This window comes from Rhineura floridana, chromosome 9, assembly GCF_030035675.1.
Source record: "Rhineura floridana isolate rRhiFlo1 chromosome 9, rRhiFlo1.hap2, whole genome shotgun sequence".
NCBI classification, from domain to species: Eukaryota; Metazoa; Chordata; class Lepidosauria; order Squamata; family Rhineuridae; genus Rhineura; species Rhineura floridana.
The window spans coordinates 96,585,276-96,608,703 of record NC_084488.1 but is presented as its reverse complement, the minus strand read 5'-3'; the positions used below and the strand labels follow the sequence as shown (position 1 = coordinate 96,608,703).

Here is a 23,428-nt window from a genome sequence, read left to right as displayed (position 1 = left end):
TGGGTGGCATGCACAGGGAATGTGTATACTATTCTAAAGAATTGAAATAAAATTATTGTCGATACTAACACACGCACATACAAACACACACCTGATTTCAAGATCCTTCTGACCACCATCCTGGGCTGATATCAGCACTTGGTGGCAGGTTTAATCCCCAGCATCTCCAGATATGGTTGGGAAAGATATGAAACCCTGTAGAGTCACTGCCAGTCATTGTCAACAGTGCTAAGCTAGACAGACTGATAGACCATATAAGGTAGCTTCCTATATTCCTATCTGCCCTTCCTCCTTTAGGGCAGGGATGGGGAAACCTCAATCTCAGTGGTTGAATCTGCTTAGCCCTTGGGGACTTTCCTCTAGGCCATGCCTCCTCCCCAGGCCATCCCTGTCACTGGCCCTCCTGCATGCCCTCCTAAGTGCTCTGAGCTGGCATAATGTCTTATGCTTGCCTGCCTTCATGAATCTCTGACTTCTGTCTGGCTGAAATGTTGCATACTATACAAGGTCACATCCATTGCCCCTCTCACTTTGTCTCTGAACACACCCACCAATGGCATGTAGCCCCCAGAAGGTTGCCTATGAGGTAAAGCAACTGTCAGGCTGGAAAAGGTTCCCCAGCCCTGCTTTAGGAAAAGAACTATCTCAGTGGCAGAGGACAAGCCTTGCATGTAACAGCAAGCAACCTGGGAAAAATTGATAGGTCCATTGGATAGAGATGGCTGCCAGTAGGTCTGTGATCTAGTTACTTTCTGGAGGCTAGAATACCTTTAGGTTGATGAGCAGGGAAATAATTTGCCATCTCACTACCACTGTATTTCCAACTATAAGAATGGTATCGTCCACTTGCGTTGCAGTGTGGAACCCATACTAATAGCGCCCTCATTCTCCAAGTACCAATCCTTATATAGCCAAAATGGCATCATCTGCGTACAAGAGGGAGGTATCACCAAGCTTGGAACAACTCCAGACTTTACACAAGTACAAAAAGTCTTTAAAAAAATGAAACAGCCTAGTGGCAATGAAAATGCTCAGTGGGAACAGAATGCTGACTGTTGGGGGCTGGAAGAAATGAAAAATGGAGGTGAAATAAATGTTGTATCCTGGATGAAGGCATCACTGAACTCTGAACAGGAGCACTCCACTCTGTAACATTTAGGTGCAAGTCTCAACAAAAGTAGAAGGAGCAGCAGCAGCAGCAGCAGCAGCAGCAATAATCTTAAAAATCATGAGTATTACTAATTCAGTGTTAAAGAAAATACACTAATAGGCAAAAAACCTTGCGGTTTAAGAACGTACCTATAGCCCACACATAGTTCTATCAAACTTTATGCCCCTTCTATGATGAGCTTCCGCCGGCCCTTGAAGACCTGGCTCTTCAGGCTGGCTTTTGGGGTGGGTTAGGTTTTTATTGTTATGGTTTTAAATGTTAACATTTTAATGTATTGTTTTTATCTTGTATGTCGCCCAGAGTGGCTGGACATCCAGCCAGATGGGCGACTAATAAATTTAATATTATTATTAATATTATATTAAAAAGCAGAGAAATTGGGCAGCTATAGTGAATGCACCAAGGGACTTCACCTCCTCTGAGATACTGGACTGCCCTACAAAGTTGTCAAAATTCAAACACCATTTGGGTTGGACTTTCACAGTCTTGTGTAGCTTGGAAGAATTTGGTAACATATGCCTCTGAGCATATGGTGAGTGGTGGCAATACCTGTCATCTCCAAAGATGGAGAATTACATTTTTGTATGTTTGTTGGTGTTCTTCTTACTTTGCTTCATTCCTGTGTTACTATTGTTTCTACAGAGAATCTAATATAGAAAATTTTATTTCTCTCTTATTCATCCTAGAAACCTGTGTCAAATTTATTTTTATTAATTTCAAAGCCTTTTTATTGGTCAATGTCATATGATGGTGAAGACAGCCTTTTGTGTTTCAAACTGGAGGTTATGTTCTATTTCTATTTTGGGTGCATGAACAGTTGAATCTGAAACTGCAGTTTGATGTAAAATCAGACTGATTACAGTATGTTGCTACTTCAGCAATGACTCTTAGCTGTTGGAAAAAAGAGGATGCATGTTTTGAGCCTGCTATATTTAAACCACTTCATTTAAGGCAAGGTGGGCATGGTCAATTAAAAACATAGAGCACACCTAGAATTTTGCTAGAATGTATTTCGCCTCCCATTGTTTTATCTTGTGCAAATTGAGACACTCCTGAGGTCCACTGGAGACTATTCTGCAGAAGTCAGTACCAGTATTCCACAATGGAAGCAAAAGAAAATGATTTTCTATAGGAAACTTCACTAAAATTACAAAGGGAATCCGACATATTTAAAGTGATTATCTGAACTATGTCAACCGTCTTAATAATTTTGCTTCCTCCCTGCTAAAACAAGATCAGTACAGCACATGTCTTCTTTCTATTATTATTTGGGCTGATTTCAGGTGTTGCCACCACTCACCATATGCTCAGAGGCACGTTACCAAATTCTTCCAAGCTACACAGGAAGTGGATTGGACTGTGAAAGACCAACCCAAATGGTGTTTGCATTTTGACAACTTTGTAGGGCAGTCCAATATCTCACAGAGGGATTTGCTATGTGGTATGAGATACTGATGTTTTGAGAAACACCAGACTAAAGCTCCTGTGAGTGCAAAGATCTAGTCCAGACTAGGGATGGGATCCGCATTTTGGTGCTAGTTCAATTTTTGCTCTTTTGAACTTTCTTCTGGTATCTCTTTGTAAGGAATCAATGTTTTTTCCACCAAAAATAGTTTTTCATAGATGTTTTTAAAAATATTGATATTTTCCTTAAAATATCAATATTTATAATTTTGAGGGAAATATCAATATTAATATTGTTATTTTGAAGGAAATCAGTATCATTTTTAGGTGATTTTTTTTTAAAAAAATCCGCTTCAGCCACAAAAAAAGCTAGGAAAAAACCAATCTACAAGGACAAAAAAAGTGAATAAATAGGAAATCTGGTGTCAAATTTGAATTTTGTGAAATCCAAGCACATCCCTAGTTCAGACCAACAAGGTGATTATAAGAATTGTTTAAGAGAGCAAAAAGAGAACTATGCTAATATATTCTGGAATGATCTTTGGCAATCTACAAATAACAACAACAACAATCCAGTCTTCCCATCCTGGTGCTCTTCAGATGTTGTGCACTACATCAGCTCTTTAAAGCACTGCCCGTGGTCAGGGGTAACAGGAGCTGTAGTCCAACAACATCTGGAGGGCACAACGAGCTGGGGAAGACTCAGTTCTTGTATCTGGTTATTCTAATGTGCATTTTCTTGGTAGACTAATGATAGACTAATGAGCCAAGTGTAAAGAAAGCAGTACAAAAATATCTGAGTGTATATGCTTGAGTGTGCATGCATACATGCATAAGGCAGGTATCTGACTTGAGAAAGAACGGCTTGGATCCAAACAAATGCAAGCAGAATTCTGCTCAAGAAATAGAACTCATCTCCTATGATTCCTCAGTCCTGCTTCGAAGAGTCAAGAGACCCCTGAGAACACTTTTCAGGGTGGAGCGGATGTTGAATCAGTGGAAATCAGGAAGCCCTTTTGTGAACAGATGTGCCTTTCGGCTCATGTTAGGGTACCACTGGATCCAAGCTAAGGTATATTATATATCCTGTCACACAGACATTACCTCCTGTTTTCATGTCAATTGTTTTGACTATGGTTATTAAAAACATTTTTAAAAATGCAGCCAGGCTCAACAGAAGCCCTTTAAGTGTAGACTAGCCCATACAGGATTACATCTGGAAAAGCTGATTGCAGCTTCCTGACCTCCATCAGTGGAATTTGCTTTTGAACTTAGTGTCCCACCCAAGTTTGTTCCATAAGCTTCCAAATAGCATGTTGAAAGATTTTGCTTTTTTTAGATATTGAACCAATAACAATTACACCCATTTAAAAATCATTATAGGAACAATTAATTCAGCAAAAAGTATAATTGGAAACACTGAACAACAGAGCTCCCTCCCCCAAGGTCACATGCTGCAGTGGAAAATTCCACAGCTCTGTCCAGGTTTAGGTAAATGTATATGTACTGAATTTAAGAACAGAAGAGCCCTGGTGGATCAGGCCAAAGGCCCAACTAGTCAGCACCCTGTTCTCACAGTGGCCATCCAGATCCCTATGGGAAGCCCACAAGCAGAACCTGAGTGAAACTGCACTCCCCACCTTTTGATTCCCAGCAACTGGCATTCAGAGGCATGCTGCCTCCCTCACCCTCAAGGAATTTATCTAATCCTCTTTTGAAGCTATCCAGGTTGGTGATCATCACTCCTTCCTGTGGAAGTGAATTCCATAGTTCAATTATGTGCTGCATGAAGAAGTGCTTTCTTTTGACTGTCCTGAATCTTCCAACATTCAGCTTCATTGGATGTCCATGAGTTCTAGTGTTATTTTGCTTTATACTTCCCCATACCACACTATCACTTCCAAAGAAAATTGGCACTGCTTCACTGCATGAAGTCAGTTACTAGGGACCAAATGCCATCTAGTGTATGCTGCTTGCCAATTAGCCCCATCACCCCCATTTTGCAAGATCAAATGAACACAATAATCAATAAATATCCAAACCCCACCTTGTCTAGATTCTGAAACCAAGAAAAGTGTGTCAAGTAACACAAGCTAACCAACTAGTGTCATTGATATCATAGCACTTGGGATTTCTGGTTTACAGCTAATTAAAGCTAATTTCTTGATGCACTTTCCTGGATACAATCCATATCTGCTCTTGGAGGTCTCTTTACTTGCCTGTAAGAATGACAGGAAAGAAGTGCTGGACATGTCTACATACATACTACATACACACATACTGTTACATACACAGTGAAGCAGATGAGATCTATGTCCCAAATGCCTTGGTGAACAAATATGTTTTCAGCTGACATATGAACGTGAACAATGTGGAGAAGAAATTCCACAACTGGGACAATACCACACAGAAGGGCTTGTCCTGTGTCACTGCTTCATTGGCCATGCCTGTTGAGAGGATCATAAGCAAGGCCTCTACTGTTGCTTTTGGAGCATGGGTTGGTAGGTACTAGAGGCGGCAATCCTTTGAAGTACTTGGGACCTTAGAAATGTATGGATTTGTATACCAGTATGTTTTTAAAATAATGTTTTTAACCCTTTTTAAAAATGTTTTTAAAGCTTTTTAAAAAAAATGTTTTTAATGTTTTGTTTTAATGTATTTTAAGGTCTGTTTTTACGATGTTTCAAAGTGTTTATAGCACTTCTGTTTGCCGCCCTGGGCTCCTGCTGGGAAGAAGGGCGGGATATAAATCAAATAATAAATAAATAAAACCTTGAAATGGGTTCAGTCGCAGCCAGTCAGTGCAGTACACTCAGGCTCAGTGTCTTGTGATCCCATGTATCTGACTTTAAGGTGCTAATTTTGTACTACTGTAGTATGTTGTTTGTTTTGTAATTTTCAGATTTTTTAATTTTTTTGTTATAAATGATACACTGCCCTGGGCTCCTTCTGGGCGAAGAGCAGTAAATAAACATTAAAAAAAAAAACAGATTTTTATAGTATTTTTCCCTTTAAGGACTTTAATCACACCTTGGGCATCTCTTTCAAGGGGTTTGCCTCAGGTTAGAAAAGATGTGGGTCCTTATTAAATCCTGGTTGCACTTGGAGAGATTCATACTGTAGGGTGTTTACTTCTTCTTCTTCTTCTTCTTCTTTTTGGACAGACTTCCTGTAAAAACCCATGTCCTAAGTAGGAGTTATTGCAAGATTTGATAACAAAATTGCTCTCCCAGAAGAAATTGTCTTTTTTGGCAGCATAGTGCAACAATCCATATTTAAATGCCTCTCATGTTCCAGAACAGCAGGCCAACCTCTTTGGTTAAGCTGGGAAAGAAATTCCCTTGCTTTCTCCTACTCACAGGCACACAAGAAGAAGGGGAGGTGGGGTTTGGGGGAAATCAAAGCTTCATCCCACAGAGCCATATGTTCTGGACTCTGCAACATCAAATGAATTTCTTTCAACCTCTTCAAGAAAAACAGCCTTAAGCACTTTGAAGCATCCCTCAAACAATCCCCCTTAACAGCACTGAAACCCAACTCTTTTGTGATCTGCCAAATGCAAAGTGGTTTTTTTTGTGTGTGGTACAGAATAACCACAGTGCTCTGACATTCAGGCCATGTTGCAATCATTACCTGTAGCTTAATACAAGTGTTCTATGCACATTTACTTTGTATCTGAAAAGAAACAGTTTCCTGGCTCCTGATGTTTCAGGCACCATGGTGGCTCCATTTAAAAGCTAAATGTTTGACATTTTACAGCTCAGAAAAGGTTTGGGGAAAAGTAAGCTAATTACACAGGTCCAACTGTACCTAGTTAAACTCCCACTGAGCGTTCCAGGAGTGTGTGGGCAGTACTGTGTAGGTAGGAGTAAAGTTGTTGCTGATTTCACCATGGCACAGCACGATCTATCGAGCCTTCTTATAACTTAGCTGTTCAACCATTTTATTTGAATATCTCAATCAGCAATGAGGAAATAACTTGGAAAGACAACAGTATAATCATTTGGTTCCAGGCTACAAAATAATACGCAACTCCTACCCCATACAGCATCTTTACAAAAATAAATGAAAGGAGGACATTTTTGCCTCTGAGTCATATTTCATAGCTATGTGAATACGGCTACTTTCTTTGCAATCTCCTCCATGGGTCTAATTTCCTTACTCTGTTATTCTTGTGATCATCTGCTCTCCAACTCAAGGAAGCCAAGGTGTTCAGATTACTATACTGATTAAGTGGCATGAGATTCTATTCTTGTTTTCCATGCACAAGAAATATCAGTAGCTTTGTTTTCTTAGCACACAATGTGTGTCTCACTACCATGACTGTCCATCATGACACTTGTGTACCCACAAGGGCTTCGTTTGTCAAAAGAAATGGTGCCAACCCTAACAAGAAGGTTGGAACACTAATTCTAGATGTGGAGGCTGGCAGTTGGTAATGGTGAGCAGGGGAACCATCTTGCATATATTCAGGACACGCTCTCCAGGGCAAGACCCTGCACACTACTTTCACATTTCTTGCCCTTTGCAGCAGCAGCAGCAACAACAGAAGGGGATCATCAGAGGTTAGATAAAACAATGTGAAATTCTGTGCAAGCCTCTCCATCTCAGGACTAGCAATGTCTCAGGTACATGAAAAGAGGTCAACATACATGATGGCTTCTATAAGCAGAAGGAATACAACAGTGTACAATCAGCTTATGCTAGGATCATAACCTACAGAATATTTGTCTTCAATTTAGACTGTATCCATCATCAATCTGAGGAAGCTCACAAATTATTATTTTGTAATTCTGATCCAGTTCAAAGCAGTCAATTCATTATGGGGAGAAGGGGAACTAGAGACACTAATGACATTATCCCATAGACTAAACTTGCAGGATCTCCATTCCACAAGATCTAACCAATTACCATATTAGTAAGAGACTTTTGTGGAAGGAAATGTATTCATTGAGAGTAGTTATAAATCATTACCTATGAGAAATGCCAGCCACTTAATCTCCTCTACTCTCATAAAGCACTGTAATAAATAAATCCCAGTGAGTTTTCTTATGAACCCCCAAATCTTTTTGTTTCAGATTAGTATCTATTTCTTCTTTTTTTAATCTATTGAGCCTAACACACTTGACAACTAGAACAGCAACTTGGATTGAAAATTAGGGGAGAAATGGTTTGAGGTGTAAGCTTAAAATAAAAGCCTGTAGCAATTTCATAAGAAGAGCTTTTAAGATGTTCAGAAAATAGCACTTGTCACAGGTGACAACTAAATTTTAGATATACATACATTTCACCTCCTCCTCAAAAATCTTTGAAACACTTGATCAAAGATCCAATTTAGTCAACTCCTCTCCTCCAATGGGCAGGATAAAAGGAAATTCTTACTGTGACTTTCTATTCCCGGGGGTTCCTGGAGGACAGTCATTGGCCTTGGGAATGGCGCCTCCCTCAGGCAGGGTGCACTTCCGATGACTTCGCCCTGGGGGAGGGGCAATCCCACTCTCTCCAGACTGGCTGGACAAGCAAGATCACCTCTTCGCCGCCACCCCGGATCACCTGACTCGAGTGTGAGATTCCATCCTTCCAATGTTTCCTGACTTGAACAGAAACTGAAGAGAGGGGTAGAAATTGCTAGGAAATCCCCAGGTAGCCCCAACTACCACCCACATGTAGGGCGCTGGCAGAAGCCACTAACCCCCTACCTGCATAAACCAAAAACCCCAGAATGAAGCGGCGGGGACTCCTCCAGGAACCCCCGTGAATAGAAATTCACGGTAAGAATTTCTGTTTCCCCCCAGAGGTTCCTGGAGGCCAGTCATTGGCCTTGGGACATACCAGAGCCCTTAAACAGGGTGGGATTCCGGTAATGCAGGTCACATCTTAACCACCCTCTGCAAGACTATCCGCCCAAAGGCTGCATCAGCAGAGGCCCACGAATCAACTTTATAGTGTCTAGCGAAAGTGTGAACAGAAGCCCATGTTGCTGCCCTACAAATGTCTATTATGGGAAAGCTACCCTTGTACGCTGCTAATGTAGAAGGCCCCCTCAAAGAATGTGCTGTTAACCCCTCCGGGGAGATTTTCCCAAAGACTGGTATGCTTGGACTATTGCCTCCTTAAGCCAGTGGGAAATTGAGAAGGGAGAAGCCTTACCTCCTTGGGAGGTCCCTCCAAAAGATACAAACAGTGCTTCCGATTTTCTAAATCCTGGCATCCTGTCCAGGGAGAAACGCAGAGCCCTACGCATGTCCAGAGTGTGCCATGACTTCTTCTTAGGGGAAGAAGGCTTTGGGCAAAATGACAGCAAAACCACCTCCTGAGACCTGTGAAAGAGCGAGTTGATTTTAGGAATGAAGGAGGGGGTCTGTCCTCAAGACCACCCTATCCGTGTGAAAGATACACAACTGAGCATCAGAAGAGAGAGCCCTGAGCTCTGACACCCGCGAAGCAGAGGTAATTGCCACCAGGAACAAGCAATAGTACCTGTCCTCCTGAGTCAGGAACAGGGGAAGGGGGTGTATTCCATTTCTTTGTAGTTCAGATAAAAAAATGGGAGTACCAGAGCGATACTTGATCTCAAGTGGCTCAACAAGAAGGGGGCCTACAAAAGCTTCTGGATGGAAACGCTGAAGTCCATCTTGGAGGCCATCATTCAGAACGACTGGATGGCGTCCATAGACCTGTCAGAGGCCTCCAGGAACCTCCAGGGAATTAGCTATTCTACGATGGGTAGATGAGACCTTGATGGTGGTGCCACCACTGAGCCTGGTTGGAGTTGACCCATGAGAGGGCGTTAGAGTGGTGGCTCCCTGTTTGTGGAATGCCCTCCCCAGTGAGGTGTGTCTGACTCTATCACTATTAACTATCAGGAGAAATTTGAAAACATTCCTGCTTACCCAGGCATTTGATGGCTGAAGAGGACTGTTCCTGGCAACCTGAAGATCACTAATGAAAGCTGTTTTAAAGCTGTGTTTTAGAATATTTTTAACTATGTTTTAGAATATTTTAACTGTTTCAGAATGTTTTAATTGTAACTGTGTTTTTTGGAATGTTTTAAAGTGTTTTATGTTTGCTGACCTGGACTCCTTCAGGAGGTAGGAGGAATACAAATTAAATAAATAAATAAATAAAATTTTAGCTATTCAGAATCATCCACTGCTAATTTCTTATTTAGAAAAATAACCAATAGTCATTGAATGCTTTATAAATTCTAAGGCTGTAACTAGAGATTTGGTCAGCCCAAGTCATGTCAGTATCTCCATAAAGCAAAACGTAGGTGAGATTTTGGACCCCATGGACAGTTCTTTTCCTCCCGCTAGTGTTACTTCCAGTCAATGTTCCAATCCTAAACATATTAATTGCAAGTTTCCTTTCTGTGGGGCTTATCTCCAAGTATGATTGCAGCTTGCAATCCTAAATGTAACTAATTTATTTGCCGCTTTCCATATGTAAAAAATAATCAGATTAATAATCCTGCTAAAGCCTGCTATTCCAAAAACACTTATTAGGGAATAGGTTCTGTTGAATGCAGTGGCATTCATTTCTGAGTAAACATGCATCAGATAGCTGCATTGCAATAATTTCTTTCAGTTTATACATGTAATAACTATTATGCTATTTAAGAATATTAATATCTTAAAGATATTAAATTATGTAAGTTTGCTTAAGTGTATCTAAACAAGCACTATGGAAGCTTAGCTTCTTTTGAAGATGATTTATCTATGACATTGCTACTTGGGAAAATTATTATTGTGGCCCAAGTCTCATTGGCTCCCCCCCCTTTTTTTTTATAATGGGAAAGCGAAAGGTAATCTCTTTAAAATCTGGTTTTATCCGAGTCCTTTTCATTGTACCAGGACAAATTTTGACCACATACAGGAAAGAGGCATAAGGAAGAAACTATTACAGGACAGAAAGCCAAGATATACCCTACTTGAAATATATGTGAATAAGGATGAGGTAAATCCTACCTCATGCTTAATTTTACAGCTGTATTGTGGATTACAAGAAGCCAATACCAAACAATATGAACTAATGTGTAAGAAACATGGGGGCAAGGGGGAATGGGACCAGCTATATCAACTCAGGCTCTGGCACAATTGTGTCTTAAGTTTTTCCTTTAGTGGCAAAGAGAGGAAACTATCAAAAGCAATTGGCTCATGTCACAATTATCCAATATCTAAACCTAACTACATGGCCATGAGTCTGCTGCTTTAATCACTGGTGCAATACAATACAATCACTGGTGCAATTTTAGTGCAATACAACCATCTTTCATGGGAACATAATAAACTGTCCTATACCAAACCAGACTGTATGTCCATCTATTTCAGTGTTATTTACACTGACTGGCAGCAGCTCTCCAGGATTTCAGGCAGGAATCTTTGCCAGCCCTACCTGGAGATGCCTGAGACTGAACCTGGGACTTTCTGCTTGTGAGATATGTGATCTACCACTGGGCTTATGTCCCTTCCACCACTCATTAGTCCATTTGAGATCAAACTTATACAGGAAAGAGTGCAGGAGTGCACTGTGGCACTGATGGTTTGACAGGCCTTCAGAGAATGCAAACCTCAGCTGTTAAAGCAGCTGCTAAACATATCGATTTTCGGATCAGTTACACACAAGCAGCACAACATAACTAGGGGCTCCTAAGCATACTGTCCAGTAGTTTTCTATTCCCTCTTCTCATGCAGTCTCAGCCCATGAAATTCTTTAACTAGCTGTTCTTCAGAACCATGCACCTTCTACCCAAAAGGCAGAGATTCAAACCACAGACTGACTTTCCAGCAATGACACAGTTAAATGCATTCTTTCCAGCAAATGCAGAATGAATTATAACCCTGTTTGTGTATAACTCATCCCATGTTCAACTCCAACTTTAAGTAATGAGCATGACGTCCCCACTATCCAAGATGCAGCTTAATCTTGCTGGCTCCTAAATTGCAGTGCAACTTATTTATTTATGGCATTTATATTTCTCCCTTTTCTCCAAGAAGCTCCAAGAAGGTGGTGTACATGGTCCCCCTCATCCACATTTAATCCCCACAACAACCTTGCGATGTAGGTTACACAGAGAGACATTGACTGGCCCAAGGTCTAGGTGAACACCTGGTATGATCCAGTGAGGGATCGCTCTTAAATCTATGGCCTTCATAAAGCCACAAGAGTTCTGCAAGACATTCAGAGTAACAGACTGATAAATCAAGTCTCACTAGGGAAATTTTCTACCTTAGTCCTTGAATCTCTACTGGTCTTCCATAGTCTACGAACAGTAGTAAAGTTGGTTTTCCGGAAGGGGGGGGTATCTGGAAATTTTTCTTATGCAAATTAATCTAATTGCACTGGAAAATTTTGATGCCCTGAAAAGTGGTCTCATTTAGCATATTTTATTTGTATTTAGCAAACAAAGATAAAAACCAAGCTCCACCTATGTCAAGATTCTGGATCAATTTGCCAGCTCAAGTTAATTATTTCTATCTTGTTTTGTTTTCAGAATCTCAGTCTGCATGGCCTCCATAGCAAGGATCTTAAAACTGGATGTTTCTCTAACATAATGGGTGTGGATCTCAGTTTGGATCCCCTTGCCATCTATATTTGATTAAAGGCCTGTTATCTCATAATTTGTGTTAGCTCTTAAGCCGTATAAACCTTATCAGAAAAACTTACATGAAGACGAAATTGGAAGCTATCCCAAGAATACAAATTGTCATCTGGTACAGAGTTTAGTTATTATTTATTTATTATTTAATTTATATGATGACACGCAGCTCTATTTCTCCTTTTCATCCCCTTCAGGTGAGGCTGTCGATGTGCTGAACCGTTGCCTGACTGTGATAATGGACTGGATGAGAGCTAACAAACTGAGGCTCAATCCAGACAACACTGAGATGCTGCTGGTGAACGGTTTCCCGGATCGGATGGTGGATATACACCCTGTCCTGGATGGGGTTACACTCCCCCTAAAGGACCGGGTTCGTAGTCTGGGGGTTCTTTTAGATCCTTCCCTGTCACTTGAGGCCCAAGTGGCATCGGTGGCACGGAATGCTTTCTACCAGCTTCGGCTGGTAGCCCAGCTACGTCCCTATCTGAGCAGGGAGGACCTAACATCAGTCGTACATGCTCTGGTAACCTCACGACTGGACTACTGCAATGCGCTCTATGTAGGGCTGCCTTTGAAGACAGTTTGGAAACTACAGCTTGTCCAAAATGTGGCGGCCAGATTAATAACGGGGACCAGGCGGTCGGAACACATAACACCTGTTCTGGCTCGCTTGCACTGGCTGCCAATATGCTTCCGGGCTAGATTCAAAGTGTTGGTTTTGACCTATAAAGCCCTATACGGCACAGGACCACAATACCTATCGGAACGCCTCTCCCGATATGAACCTGCTCGTACACTACGCTCCACATCGAAGGCCCTCCTCTGAGTTCCATCTCATAGGGAGGCTCGGAGGACGGTGACAAGATCTAGGGCCTTCTCAGTGGTGGCCCCCGAACTGTGGAACAGTCTCCCCGAAGAGGTGCGTATGGCGCCGACATTGCTCTCCTTTCGGCGCCAGGTTAAGACTTGCCTCTTTGCTATGGCGTTTTAATATGTAACTCGTTTTAGTTTTAAATTTTGTTGTAATTGTTTTTGATTTATTGTTTTATATATGTTTATCCTGTATTTATTATGAGATCTGAGATGTTTTGTATTTTTATATCCTGTTGTTCACCGCCCAGAGAGCTAATGCTAGTCGGGCGGTATATAAATCTAATAAAATAAATAAATAAAATAAATAAATACATCCCGCCCTTCCTCCCAGCAGGAGCTCAGGGCAGCAAACAAAAGATTAAAAACACTTTAAACATAATAAAAACAGACTTTAAAATATATTAAAACAAAACATCTTTAAAAACATTTTTTTAAAAGCTTTCAGAGTTAAACTTCTTGAAGATCTATGCAAGTTTCTAGCTCACAGGCCCAAAGCACGCATTACTGGAAGACACAGGGGTGTCATTACATCAGCATTGTTCCTATCCTTCTCCACTTAACTGGCTGCTGGGTGATGGCATTACAGCAACATGATGTCATGTCACATAGTTTTTCAACTACACACTGCTATGGAGATACGGGTTAGCAGTACCCATGTAATCTGTGGTTTAGATTTCGTAACAGCACAGAACAGCCTGGGAATATCACAGTGGCAAATAGTCTTCCTCCATTACATATTCCGATTACAAATGTCTTGTGGATTTTTTTTTTTTTTTGGCAGCCCATACAGTAGACCTAGGAGTCTGTAGACAGAAACATCGAACACATGTTTCAGGTTCAACATTATGGACGGAAGTGTGGGGGTGGGAGAAGTTGAAAAATAACGTAGAATTCAAGTAGGGTGGCACTTGATGATGACGATGTACTGCCTTCAAGTTGATCCCGACTTATGATGACCCTATGAATAGGGTTTTCATGGTAAGTGGTATTCAGAGGGGGTTTCCCATTGCCTTCCTCTGAGGCTGAGAGGCAGTGACTGGCCCAAGGTTGCCCAGTGAGCTTCATGGCTGTGTGGGGATTCAAACCCTGGTCTCCCAGGTCGCAGTCCAACACCTTAACCACTACACCACACTGGCCACTTACCCATCACCAGAAAAGATGAAAAACATTTTAAAAAAGAATTCACATAAAATTTTGCATTTGTGTATCTAAATGCTAATGTATATGGATAGGTGCAAATATAGTCATGATTACTATAACTTAAATGGAACTAACTACAATATTGTTATGGGCTTGGGGTTGAAACAGATGATTTCGATAAGCCCCGTCAGTCTCTGATTTGGAACCCTGCACCCGGAGGTGAGAAATCTGCTCTGCTGGCCAGATCTCCCTTTGTTAGTCTAATAGAGTGGCCAGATGTGTTAATGGGCCTATCAAGTGCCCATTAACTGGTGAATGAGTCAGGGAGAACCTATTGTTACTGAAACCCTTCAGGACCCCCCCCCCAAGCCAAGGAGAGGCTTGAGTTTGGAGTAGGGTGAGAGAGAAAGAGGCTGGGGACTGAAGGCAGGCAGAGAGGCTGGCTCTCTGCACCATGGCTCCAGGCAGCCTTTCCCAACCAGTGTGCCTCCAGATGTTGTTGGACCACAATTCCCATCTTTCCTGACCATTGGCAATGCTGGCTGAGGCTGATGGGAGTTGTGGTCCAACAACATCTGGAGGCACACTGGTTGGGATAGGCTGCTCTAGGGTGTCTCTGTGATGTTCCTGCTTATAGTGTAAATATGGTAAGTGCTGTTTATATAGAAGACATATGGTAAGTGGAGTGAAAGAGGAGGGGGAGTACATGAGCAGTAGAATGCTGGATGATTGGCTGAGCGTTTGAATGGCTGGGAGTATAAATGGAAGAATGACAGTTGAATCTGGGTGGATGTTGGGAGTGTGGAGAAAGAGGTGTTTGAGGGTGGAGGTCAGGAGTGTGGAGAAAGAGGGAGTTGGAGTTCTGATTAATAATAAGTCAAGTACAAAACAGGAATAGATGAAACCATACGCTTGTGAAACATTCTAAAACTAGTCTTGTTATTTCTGATATTTAATAAATACTTACTTGGTTTACCAAAGGCCTGATCCTTGGCTGGGGGATATACAGACCAGAAGGGAGGGCAAGGTAATTACCAAGGCTGAACAGAAGCAGTATCTAATGGTGGCAGCGGTGAAGGGAGAAATAATAACAAGTCAAGTATCCAGAGCAACCCAGAGTTGTATGCTTTATATATAAAGATACAAGGGGGTTGGGAACAGCATAAGCACGCAGTCACAAAAGTAACCAGCTAGAGAGAGATTCAGGCAAAGTCTCTGGGAGTATTGGTTATAGGACGTGACTGGTGGTGTTGCCTAGCAGTGGGATCTAGTGAGATCTGTGCTAGAGCGGAGTGAGAAAGCATATAAAGGACAGTCTGGACTGGTGGTGTCCCTGGTGGTGCCTAGTGAAAGGCAGTAGCCACAAGCAGGTGGGAACCTGACAGGGAGAACCAGGGGAGGACGTCACAGTCTCCTGTAAGGAAAAATGCAAGATCTATTGGACTGCTGATGCCTTGAACCCCTCCATCCTAAGCTCAGGTTGGATGTGTGTAAATAAATAAATGATATTTCATGAAGACACCACAGACTCCGCTGATCTTCTCTCAGAGGAAATTAAACCCTGGGTAAGAGCAGGGACCCCTGGAAATCTCTCACCGCTTGGAGCCTGGGGTGGCACGCAACAATATGCTGCATCATAGTGACTATGACCAGGTGATCTGTGTGCCTGCTAAGTCTGCTGTCTGGGTGCAACTGTCTATGGGCAATTTCAAGGCTCCAGCTCTCACCTTTCATTTAGGGTTAAGCTGCATAACAAAGGGAACCATCTTCCCGCATCCCCATTAATGCCCCTGGAAATGACACTACATCATCAAATTGCATCATTTCCAAGGGCATTTGTGGCTCCAGTTTCAAAGTAACTTGGCCGCACAGCTGCCAAACCTTGGCTTGGATTTGTAAATTAATGTAAAAAAAGGAAATGATTTAAAGATCTTCTCCAATAGTATTTTTATTCACCCATACACGAAAAGTCTTTCACAGCAGCCATTTTACCAGCCATACAAGCAAACTAGACTTCAACCCAAACAGCCCTTCACATACAAGCCTATCCTGGTGAAAGTAAGAGGCACAACCTTCCTACATCCAAGGCATCTAAATGTCTACAATGCCAAGGCTTTATTTTGGCTCACAATGAAAAGTCTGATAAGTCAACAGCATGCTTCTGCAGATGAAATTTCCTGGCCAGGGGAGCAGGGGTGGGGAAGCCACCACTCTCATGCTTATACTTGCTTTTCCTAAAATCTCATTATGCTGCTCCTTTTAATACATAGTACTTATCACAGCGAATTTAGAACTGCTCCTTAATGCTGGCCTGTGTGTGAACTTATACCAACCACAACTCCAAGAATACCCCTCTGTACAATCCTTTTCGGGGAGAAATACATTATTATTGATTTGTTAGGTAGAAGATGGTCCCTTCCAGTAAGGCATGACCAAAATGCATCTGTAGTAACACATTCCTCTGCAGGGAGTGGGTGGGTGAGCTGTAAAATTAACATTTATGGGAACATACTCATTTGAATTAGGCTTATGCTGCTTCCCTTCCAGCAAAAATAACAGTGTTCTTGAAGATTTTAAATGCAGGAAACACACACAAAAGGTCCTTGAATGCTAATTGCTGTACTGAGAAAGTTAAGAGCATTTACATTTGGGATAGATGAAATACAAGGAAAAGGGTTCATAGCTTCTTGGCACTAGGGGAATTCACTCATGCAGTAAATAGGATTACTATAGCACTTCAGCTGAATTATTAGGCAAGAACTCCAAAGAACCTTTGACCTCTTAAGGTAGCTTATGGACTGCATGTCCATCTCTCTGATTTTTTTTAAAAAGGACAAGGGCTATACTGTAACATGGTGAAAGAAGGCTGTCTGTAAATTGTACTGCAGCAAACAAAAGAGATAAATGTGAGACAAAGTATATGGATGTGCATGTGATGCAACAACATCTCGTTCAAGCTTCATTCCACACACACACACACACACCCCATCCACATAAGGCTGTTTAACATTGGAGATGCCTTAATGATTCTTGAGAGCATGTGTGGTCTAGATGGTGGCACATTGGGCTGGTACTAGGGAGAATCCAATTCAAAACCCTGCTCAGCCACAGAAGCTTACTGGAAGACTGAAAGCTTACTTATTGGACAGTAATGGACAAGAATTTCATTTCAGTTTGCATCTGAAGCTGAATCTATCAAATTCACGCTTTCCAAAACAGTATGAGAACCGAAACAGAGCCATCGTTTGAAATTCACACACATCCAAGTTTTGCAATGCTCCAACTGGATGAGTTCTCCAACTAAGCAGCATTGGCAAAATGCAAATGAATATAGAGTGAAAATAACATACAAAATTGCATTATACTAGGACAAATTGCTTGCAAACTGTGTACATTAATCAAAACTGACTACTGATATGTGTTTATAAGGAGAAATTCGCACTAAAATGTGGGCGAATTTTCATGAGGATTTTTTTTTTAAAAAATGCACATTGCTACAGAAATGTGGAGAACTGAATTTAAGATTGGAACAATGAGAAACTGAGAGAACTGAAATTGACAGATCTTTCAATCCCTACAGGACAGTCACAATTTCTCAATCTAATATGTCAAGGGTTAAGAAGATGAAAGGGGTGGGCGGGCTATGCATGCCATGCTTAGCTTGTCAAAGGAAGGGGAACCTGCTACTGTTGCCTCCACCATCACCCCAAAAGTAATGTGATTGTTTAGAGTGGGAATTATTGTTCTTTCCCACTACTGTGCTGACATGGAGAGTAGGTGCATCTTGTCACAATTTAAGATTGCAACCTGGGGAAGGGATGGGTTGTGGATATGAGGTTAAAGATGAGAAAGGATGCATGAATCAGAAGACAGGCTTGGGTTGTGTGTGGGAGTGTTGCTTCATTTTAACTGGAGAGAAGAGAGTCAGGAAAAGAGGAAACAGAGGTCAGATGCACCTCTGTTTCATTGCTCCAAAGACACAGCTGTAGAAGCAACTACTATAGCGAGGATTAGATAAGGGGTAGAATAAATTAAGGGGGGGATTAAGGGGGAGGAAGAACAGCGTCCTCCATCCTGGTGCCCTCCAGATGTTTTGGAACACCATTCCCATCAGCCCCAGCCAACATGGCTGTTTACTTTTCAAAGATTACTAATTAATTAATCTTCCTTTCAGCTTATTGATTAAATTGAAATCAATTTGCATATTATTAAACCTTAGTGCTACTGAAAGCAGCATGAGAGAATTCATGATTTTTAAATAGGCCTTCTGTAATATTTTCTTTTTCTTTCACAACACATTTTAACACCTTAACCCTCCCTCTCCTTAACATTCTCACTCACTGATTAACACTAGCCTTTATTAATCAATTAAAATTTGGGTTTGTTATCTCCCAGTCCTAAAAAAAAAGTATATCTATAACTAAATGGATTTCAACAAAATATGGCTGGTGACAAAAATACTGTTTGCATCATAATTAGGAGCATAAAAAGGCCAATGTAAGAATTTTGGCAGTCTCACAAAGGCTTTTTGAGGTGATCCCAGGAGCAAGATTATTTTGGGGTTTAAACTAAAACCCAGGATATACAAAGATAGTTAACCAAAACTGTGTTAACTCTGAAGTGGAAACATAACTTTATGCATGCCTCAGTTTCCATTTTGAATAAAACTGAAATGGATATATCTACCTTACAGAGATATCACAGTAAAACAATTTCAGCTTTCCTGGAAACTGTGAGTCCAATTTAATTGTTTTTATTTTCTACAACAAAAACAGGCTTCATGTACAGCTGCCAGCTAGTGTTTACTCAGCACCCAAGAGCCACCCATTCCCTGCAAGGTATTGCATTGTTAATTCCTAAGGGACTCTTTAGGCAAGAAACATGCCAGACTTTTTTTAAAAAATCCTGATTATCGCATCAAGTGTCAATACATGTCTACTCAAAAGTAAACTCTGTTGTGTTCAATGGGACTTAATCCCAGGTAAGTGTGTACTGGATTGTAGCCCTATTGAGTGAGTGAGCAGGCAGACAAGCTAGTGTCAATGTGCAAGCAGGCATTACAATGCAACCCTAACTACATCTACTCAGAAGTAGGTTCTACAGAATGCAAAGGTGCTTACTCCCAGGTAAATTGAATTAGGATTGCACTCTTACTCCTGAATAAACAAAGGTCTAGTTGAAAAGCTGCAATAAGCCTATGTGCTCAGTGAGACTACTCTTGTGTATTCCCTGAAGTGAAGGTAATCATATTTGTATTTAATAGGTTGTTAGCCTCATATGTAAATTAAATATTATAATTACATATATTCGTAAATAAAATCTCTCTCTCTCTCTAAATATATATATAATATATAGAGAGAAAGCATGTGGGGGGCAATTATGCTTTTGCCCCGGGCCCCGCACATGCTAAGGGCGGGCCTGGCCAGGTCCATGGCCTGAGACTGATCCTGTATCTTTAGGAGAAGAGAAGGTCAGCCAAGTGCAGGTGTTCTTGCAACTCTGTAATGGGAAAAATCACAACGTGGAATTCTCCCTCCCCCCTCCACAACTTTTAAAGATACAGAAGACCTCTTGGAGGCTGGGCCTGGCAACCAAGAGGTCTTTTGTATCTTTAAAAGTTGGGCAGAGGTAAGGGAGAATTCCACGTTGTGGTTTTTCCCATTACAGAGTTGCAAGAACACCTGCACTTGGCTGACTTTCTCTTCTCCTAAAGATACAGGATCAGTCTCAGGCCAAGACCCTGGCAACCGTACTCTGAATACCATTTACTGGGCCACAGTGCTGGGGATAGTGCTGTTGTGCTCATGTCCTGGTTGTGAGTTTCCCATAGACACCTAGCTAGACACTATGGGAAAAGGATGCTGGACTTGGTGGGCTTTTGGTCTGATCCAGCAGGGCTCTTCTTATCAGAAGGAGTTGTATTAAAAATTAAGAAGCTGTTGGGAATTGCAGCACCAAACAACAATTTGTCTAAAAAAAAAAAGTCTTGTTTTGATTTTATGTATTAGAAATCCAAAAAACATGTGATTTTTTTTTTAACATATAACAAGGAAAATCAGGGCAGGTCTAGACTTTCAAATCAATTATATGACACAACGCATTGGGACTGTTCTGCTACTGGTAGAGAGACTATATGTTTGATTGTTCCCTAGTATATATATAAAAAATCCATGTGCAGCAGATCAGGAAAGCAGCTAAGCTACACCATTTCTCTATGATGTGCTTGTTTTCTAAGTGCAGGAGTTGTAACACAAATAACACAATATAACAAATATGGATGGACAAAGTTTACTCAGAACAAGAAAAGGAACACAGATGTGCAATCTTTAAGCCAAAAATACTCAGCACAACACTGTGTCCAGCAAAAATGGTTTTGCAACCAGGTTCAACTATTTCAATTAAAGATAAATGTCCTGTTTGGGCCTCATCTGAAGAAGAGCGCACAGAAATATGTATTCTGTATTTTCTGGCAACAAAGGCTAGTTGTTGTAGAATATCATGCAAGCCTGATACTCAGAAGTTGTGTATCTGTGATATAACTGTTTCATCAGCCTCTAAGGAAGACACATGCACTTGTCTTCCATTCTGAACCCAAGAATTCTACCCTTACGTCAAACGAGAGTGGAAATCTCAGCTCAAGGGATTACAAAACCATTTATCTGGTTTACAGCAAAACCAAACAGTTGTCAAAACAAAGACATATTGCCCAACCCAACAGGACTGCAGAGATGCAACAGTTGGTTGAAAGAGGACAGTCCCCGCTACAACAAAGGAAGTTAAACCACCTCCATGTCACCATAACTTACAGAAGTTACTACATGAAAGAATAAAAGAATAATAAAGGCAATCACTATTGAAGGTGCAAAACCATGTGTAATGTCGATATGGCAGGTTGCCTTATCTAGATGCTCACCAGGAATAAGACTGATCATGACCATTTTGTGAATTCATGGCTAATGTTTATTATGTGTTCAAATAACTAGTCATCAAAAACTGCTCCCTTGAGTTGGCAAAGGTCACTTATACCTACAAAGGTTTAAGCTTGTGATGCATACATTATGATTTGCTAGAGATGTTAAATTTCCAGAAATTTTGAAGCCATGGAAAAACATGTTTTCCCCATTTTTTTTCAGAAAAAAACAAAGTTTTGAAAAAATGGAAAAAATGCAATATTCGCACTTTTTACAGATTGAAAGTCACTTTGTTACCTCAGGAACATCAAATGTAATTATGTACAAGTTGGTTTGGCATAAAATTATCACATCTGGTATATTAAAAGTACATTTTATTCAAACAATTATTACAAATTGAATTTACTTTTTTAAATTTTTACTTTTTTGTAACAAATGGATCTACAAGATCCTGAACTATATAATGACACCTGAACTATAAAGAACCTCTCTCGTTTTGCCAGTTTATGAGGAGCAGGCAAAAAACAATTTTTTAAAAAAAGAAGAAACCATCAACATTAATAACAAAGAAAATTATTTATGTCTCCACTAGTCTTCCAGTGTCAAGCAAAGCATCCATTCCCATAAAAAGAACTGAGAAAAAAGGGGGGGGCAAGATTCAATGAAACATTTTATTCATCATGCTAAAATAAAACATTCCATAATCCATTTTTTCTTCATTTTTTTTCATTTTTTCATTTTTTTGGAAAAAACAAACAAAAAAGACTTTGGGGAAAAAACAGGAAAAAAGTTTTTCCAGAATTTTTCTGGACCTTCATCTCTCTATGTTTTGCCCTCTTATATTGTATTTGTCAGATGAACACACGGTACTCAGCTTGTTGTCCACATTATTATTTATTTGAAGTGCAACTTCTTGTAAACTGCAATGAGCCACATAGCTCAGTGGCAGAGCATCTACGTTGCATGCAGAAGGGCCCAGGTTCAATTCCTGGCACCTCCAAGAAGGGCTGCAAATGCCCCTTGCCTGAAACCATGGAGAGCCATTGCCAGTCAGACAATACTGAGCTAGATGGATTCACTGATCTGACTTGGTATAAGGCAGCATCCTATGTTCCTATACTGAAAAGAAAAACTAGTCCAATGAAGACTGTGCATGCTCAACGGCCATGGAATTCTGACTGGCAGTTTGGTGGTGGTGGGGAGAAGATGGAAAACCAGGGGAGGGGGAATAGAGTGGTGTGGCTGGAATCCTAAACAGGGAGCACTCACACTGCAACATCTTATTGCAGGTCACTTGTTTAACATTAGTTTACTTCTAGGGTTTCACAAACTGTTGATATTGTAAGATTCAGTACAGCATCAGACAAAAGGTTATTTTGCCCAATTTATTTAGAAACAAAGTATTTTTATTTTGATAGCTTTACATCACTCTGCTCAGTTGAATGCAAGAGAGAGCAAATATATTAACAAAAGCAATAAATGCATCATTAAGGAACTACAGATAATAAGCATTAACAATTCCAACACAACAGTTGCTGCCTGTCTCTTGTGAATTGTACACTGTTATAGAGATTACATAACAACTGAATGTTTCGTATGATGCAAGATTCCATACAAAAGCTACACATTATCAAAGGCCATATATGTACCAGACATTTAAAGCCCTAGCATATCACTTTAATAGTCACTTTAACTGCTTCCCCCAAAGAATCCTGGGAATTATTTCCTTTTGTCTCTCCTGAACCTCCCACTATACAGGTTCATTGGGTCACCCCAGCTTTCATTAGATGAGGTGTTGCATGGCAGCACCAGACAAGTTTCCAAACACCAGCTGCTAGGAATCTTGCAGGTAGCATTTGAATCATCTATGTGTTATGTCATAAGTATAAAGTTGCAACTTTTGTCAGTTCTGCAACTCAATACAGGGGCCAGTTGAAAATCTTCAGGACATTCTTTGCACCATCATAGGATCACTTTTATTTATTTCATTTCTTTATTTCATGTTATATCATTTGGATACTGAATGTTGGAAAAAGTAAAGAGTGCAATCTATTAACAAAACACACACACACTGATATTGCAATAGACAAGTTTAGAAGTGATTTAGGAGCATGATGTAATGCAGAGACATCCAAAGAGAAGATACAACTGTCAAACAGATTGCTTCTCACTCACATTAGGAAGCACAATGGAAACGAAGCTGAGAAAGAAACAATGCTTTGAAAACTGCAAACATCTGGTCTATATACATATTTTCAAACAGGAGCAATCATAAACCCCTTCTCTATTTTTATGGCAGCATCACTGCAATTTAAGTTTTAAGAAACA

General features: G+C 40.7%; 1 protein-coding gene across 6 annotated transcripts in view; it reads right to left on the bottom strand.

Annotated features, from left to right (window-relative positions):
* The window catches only part of PPP3CA (protein phosphatase 3 catalytic subunit alpha), a 272,066-nt gene that overhangs the window by 169,366 nt on the left and 79,272 nt on the right, over positions 1-23,428 (bottom strand). For 5 of the 6 annotated variants that reach the window (XM_061582852.1, XM_061582855.1, XM_061582853.1 and 2 more), the window contains exon 1: positions 8,726-8,834. The exons of the other annotated variant lie outside the window; for it this stretch is intronic. In XM_061582852.1, the coding sequence (XP_061438836.1) occupies positions 8,726-8,819 (94 nt within the window). In that variant the 5' untranslated portion in view covers positions 8,820-8,834. Of the gene's footprint in view, positions 1-8,725; positions 8,835-23,428 lie in introns of those variants that run through there. 6 annotated transcript variants of the gene reach the window in all.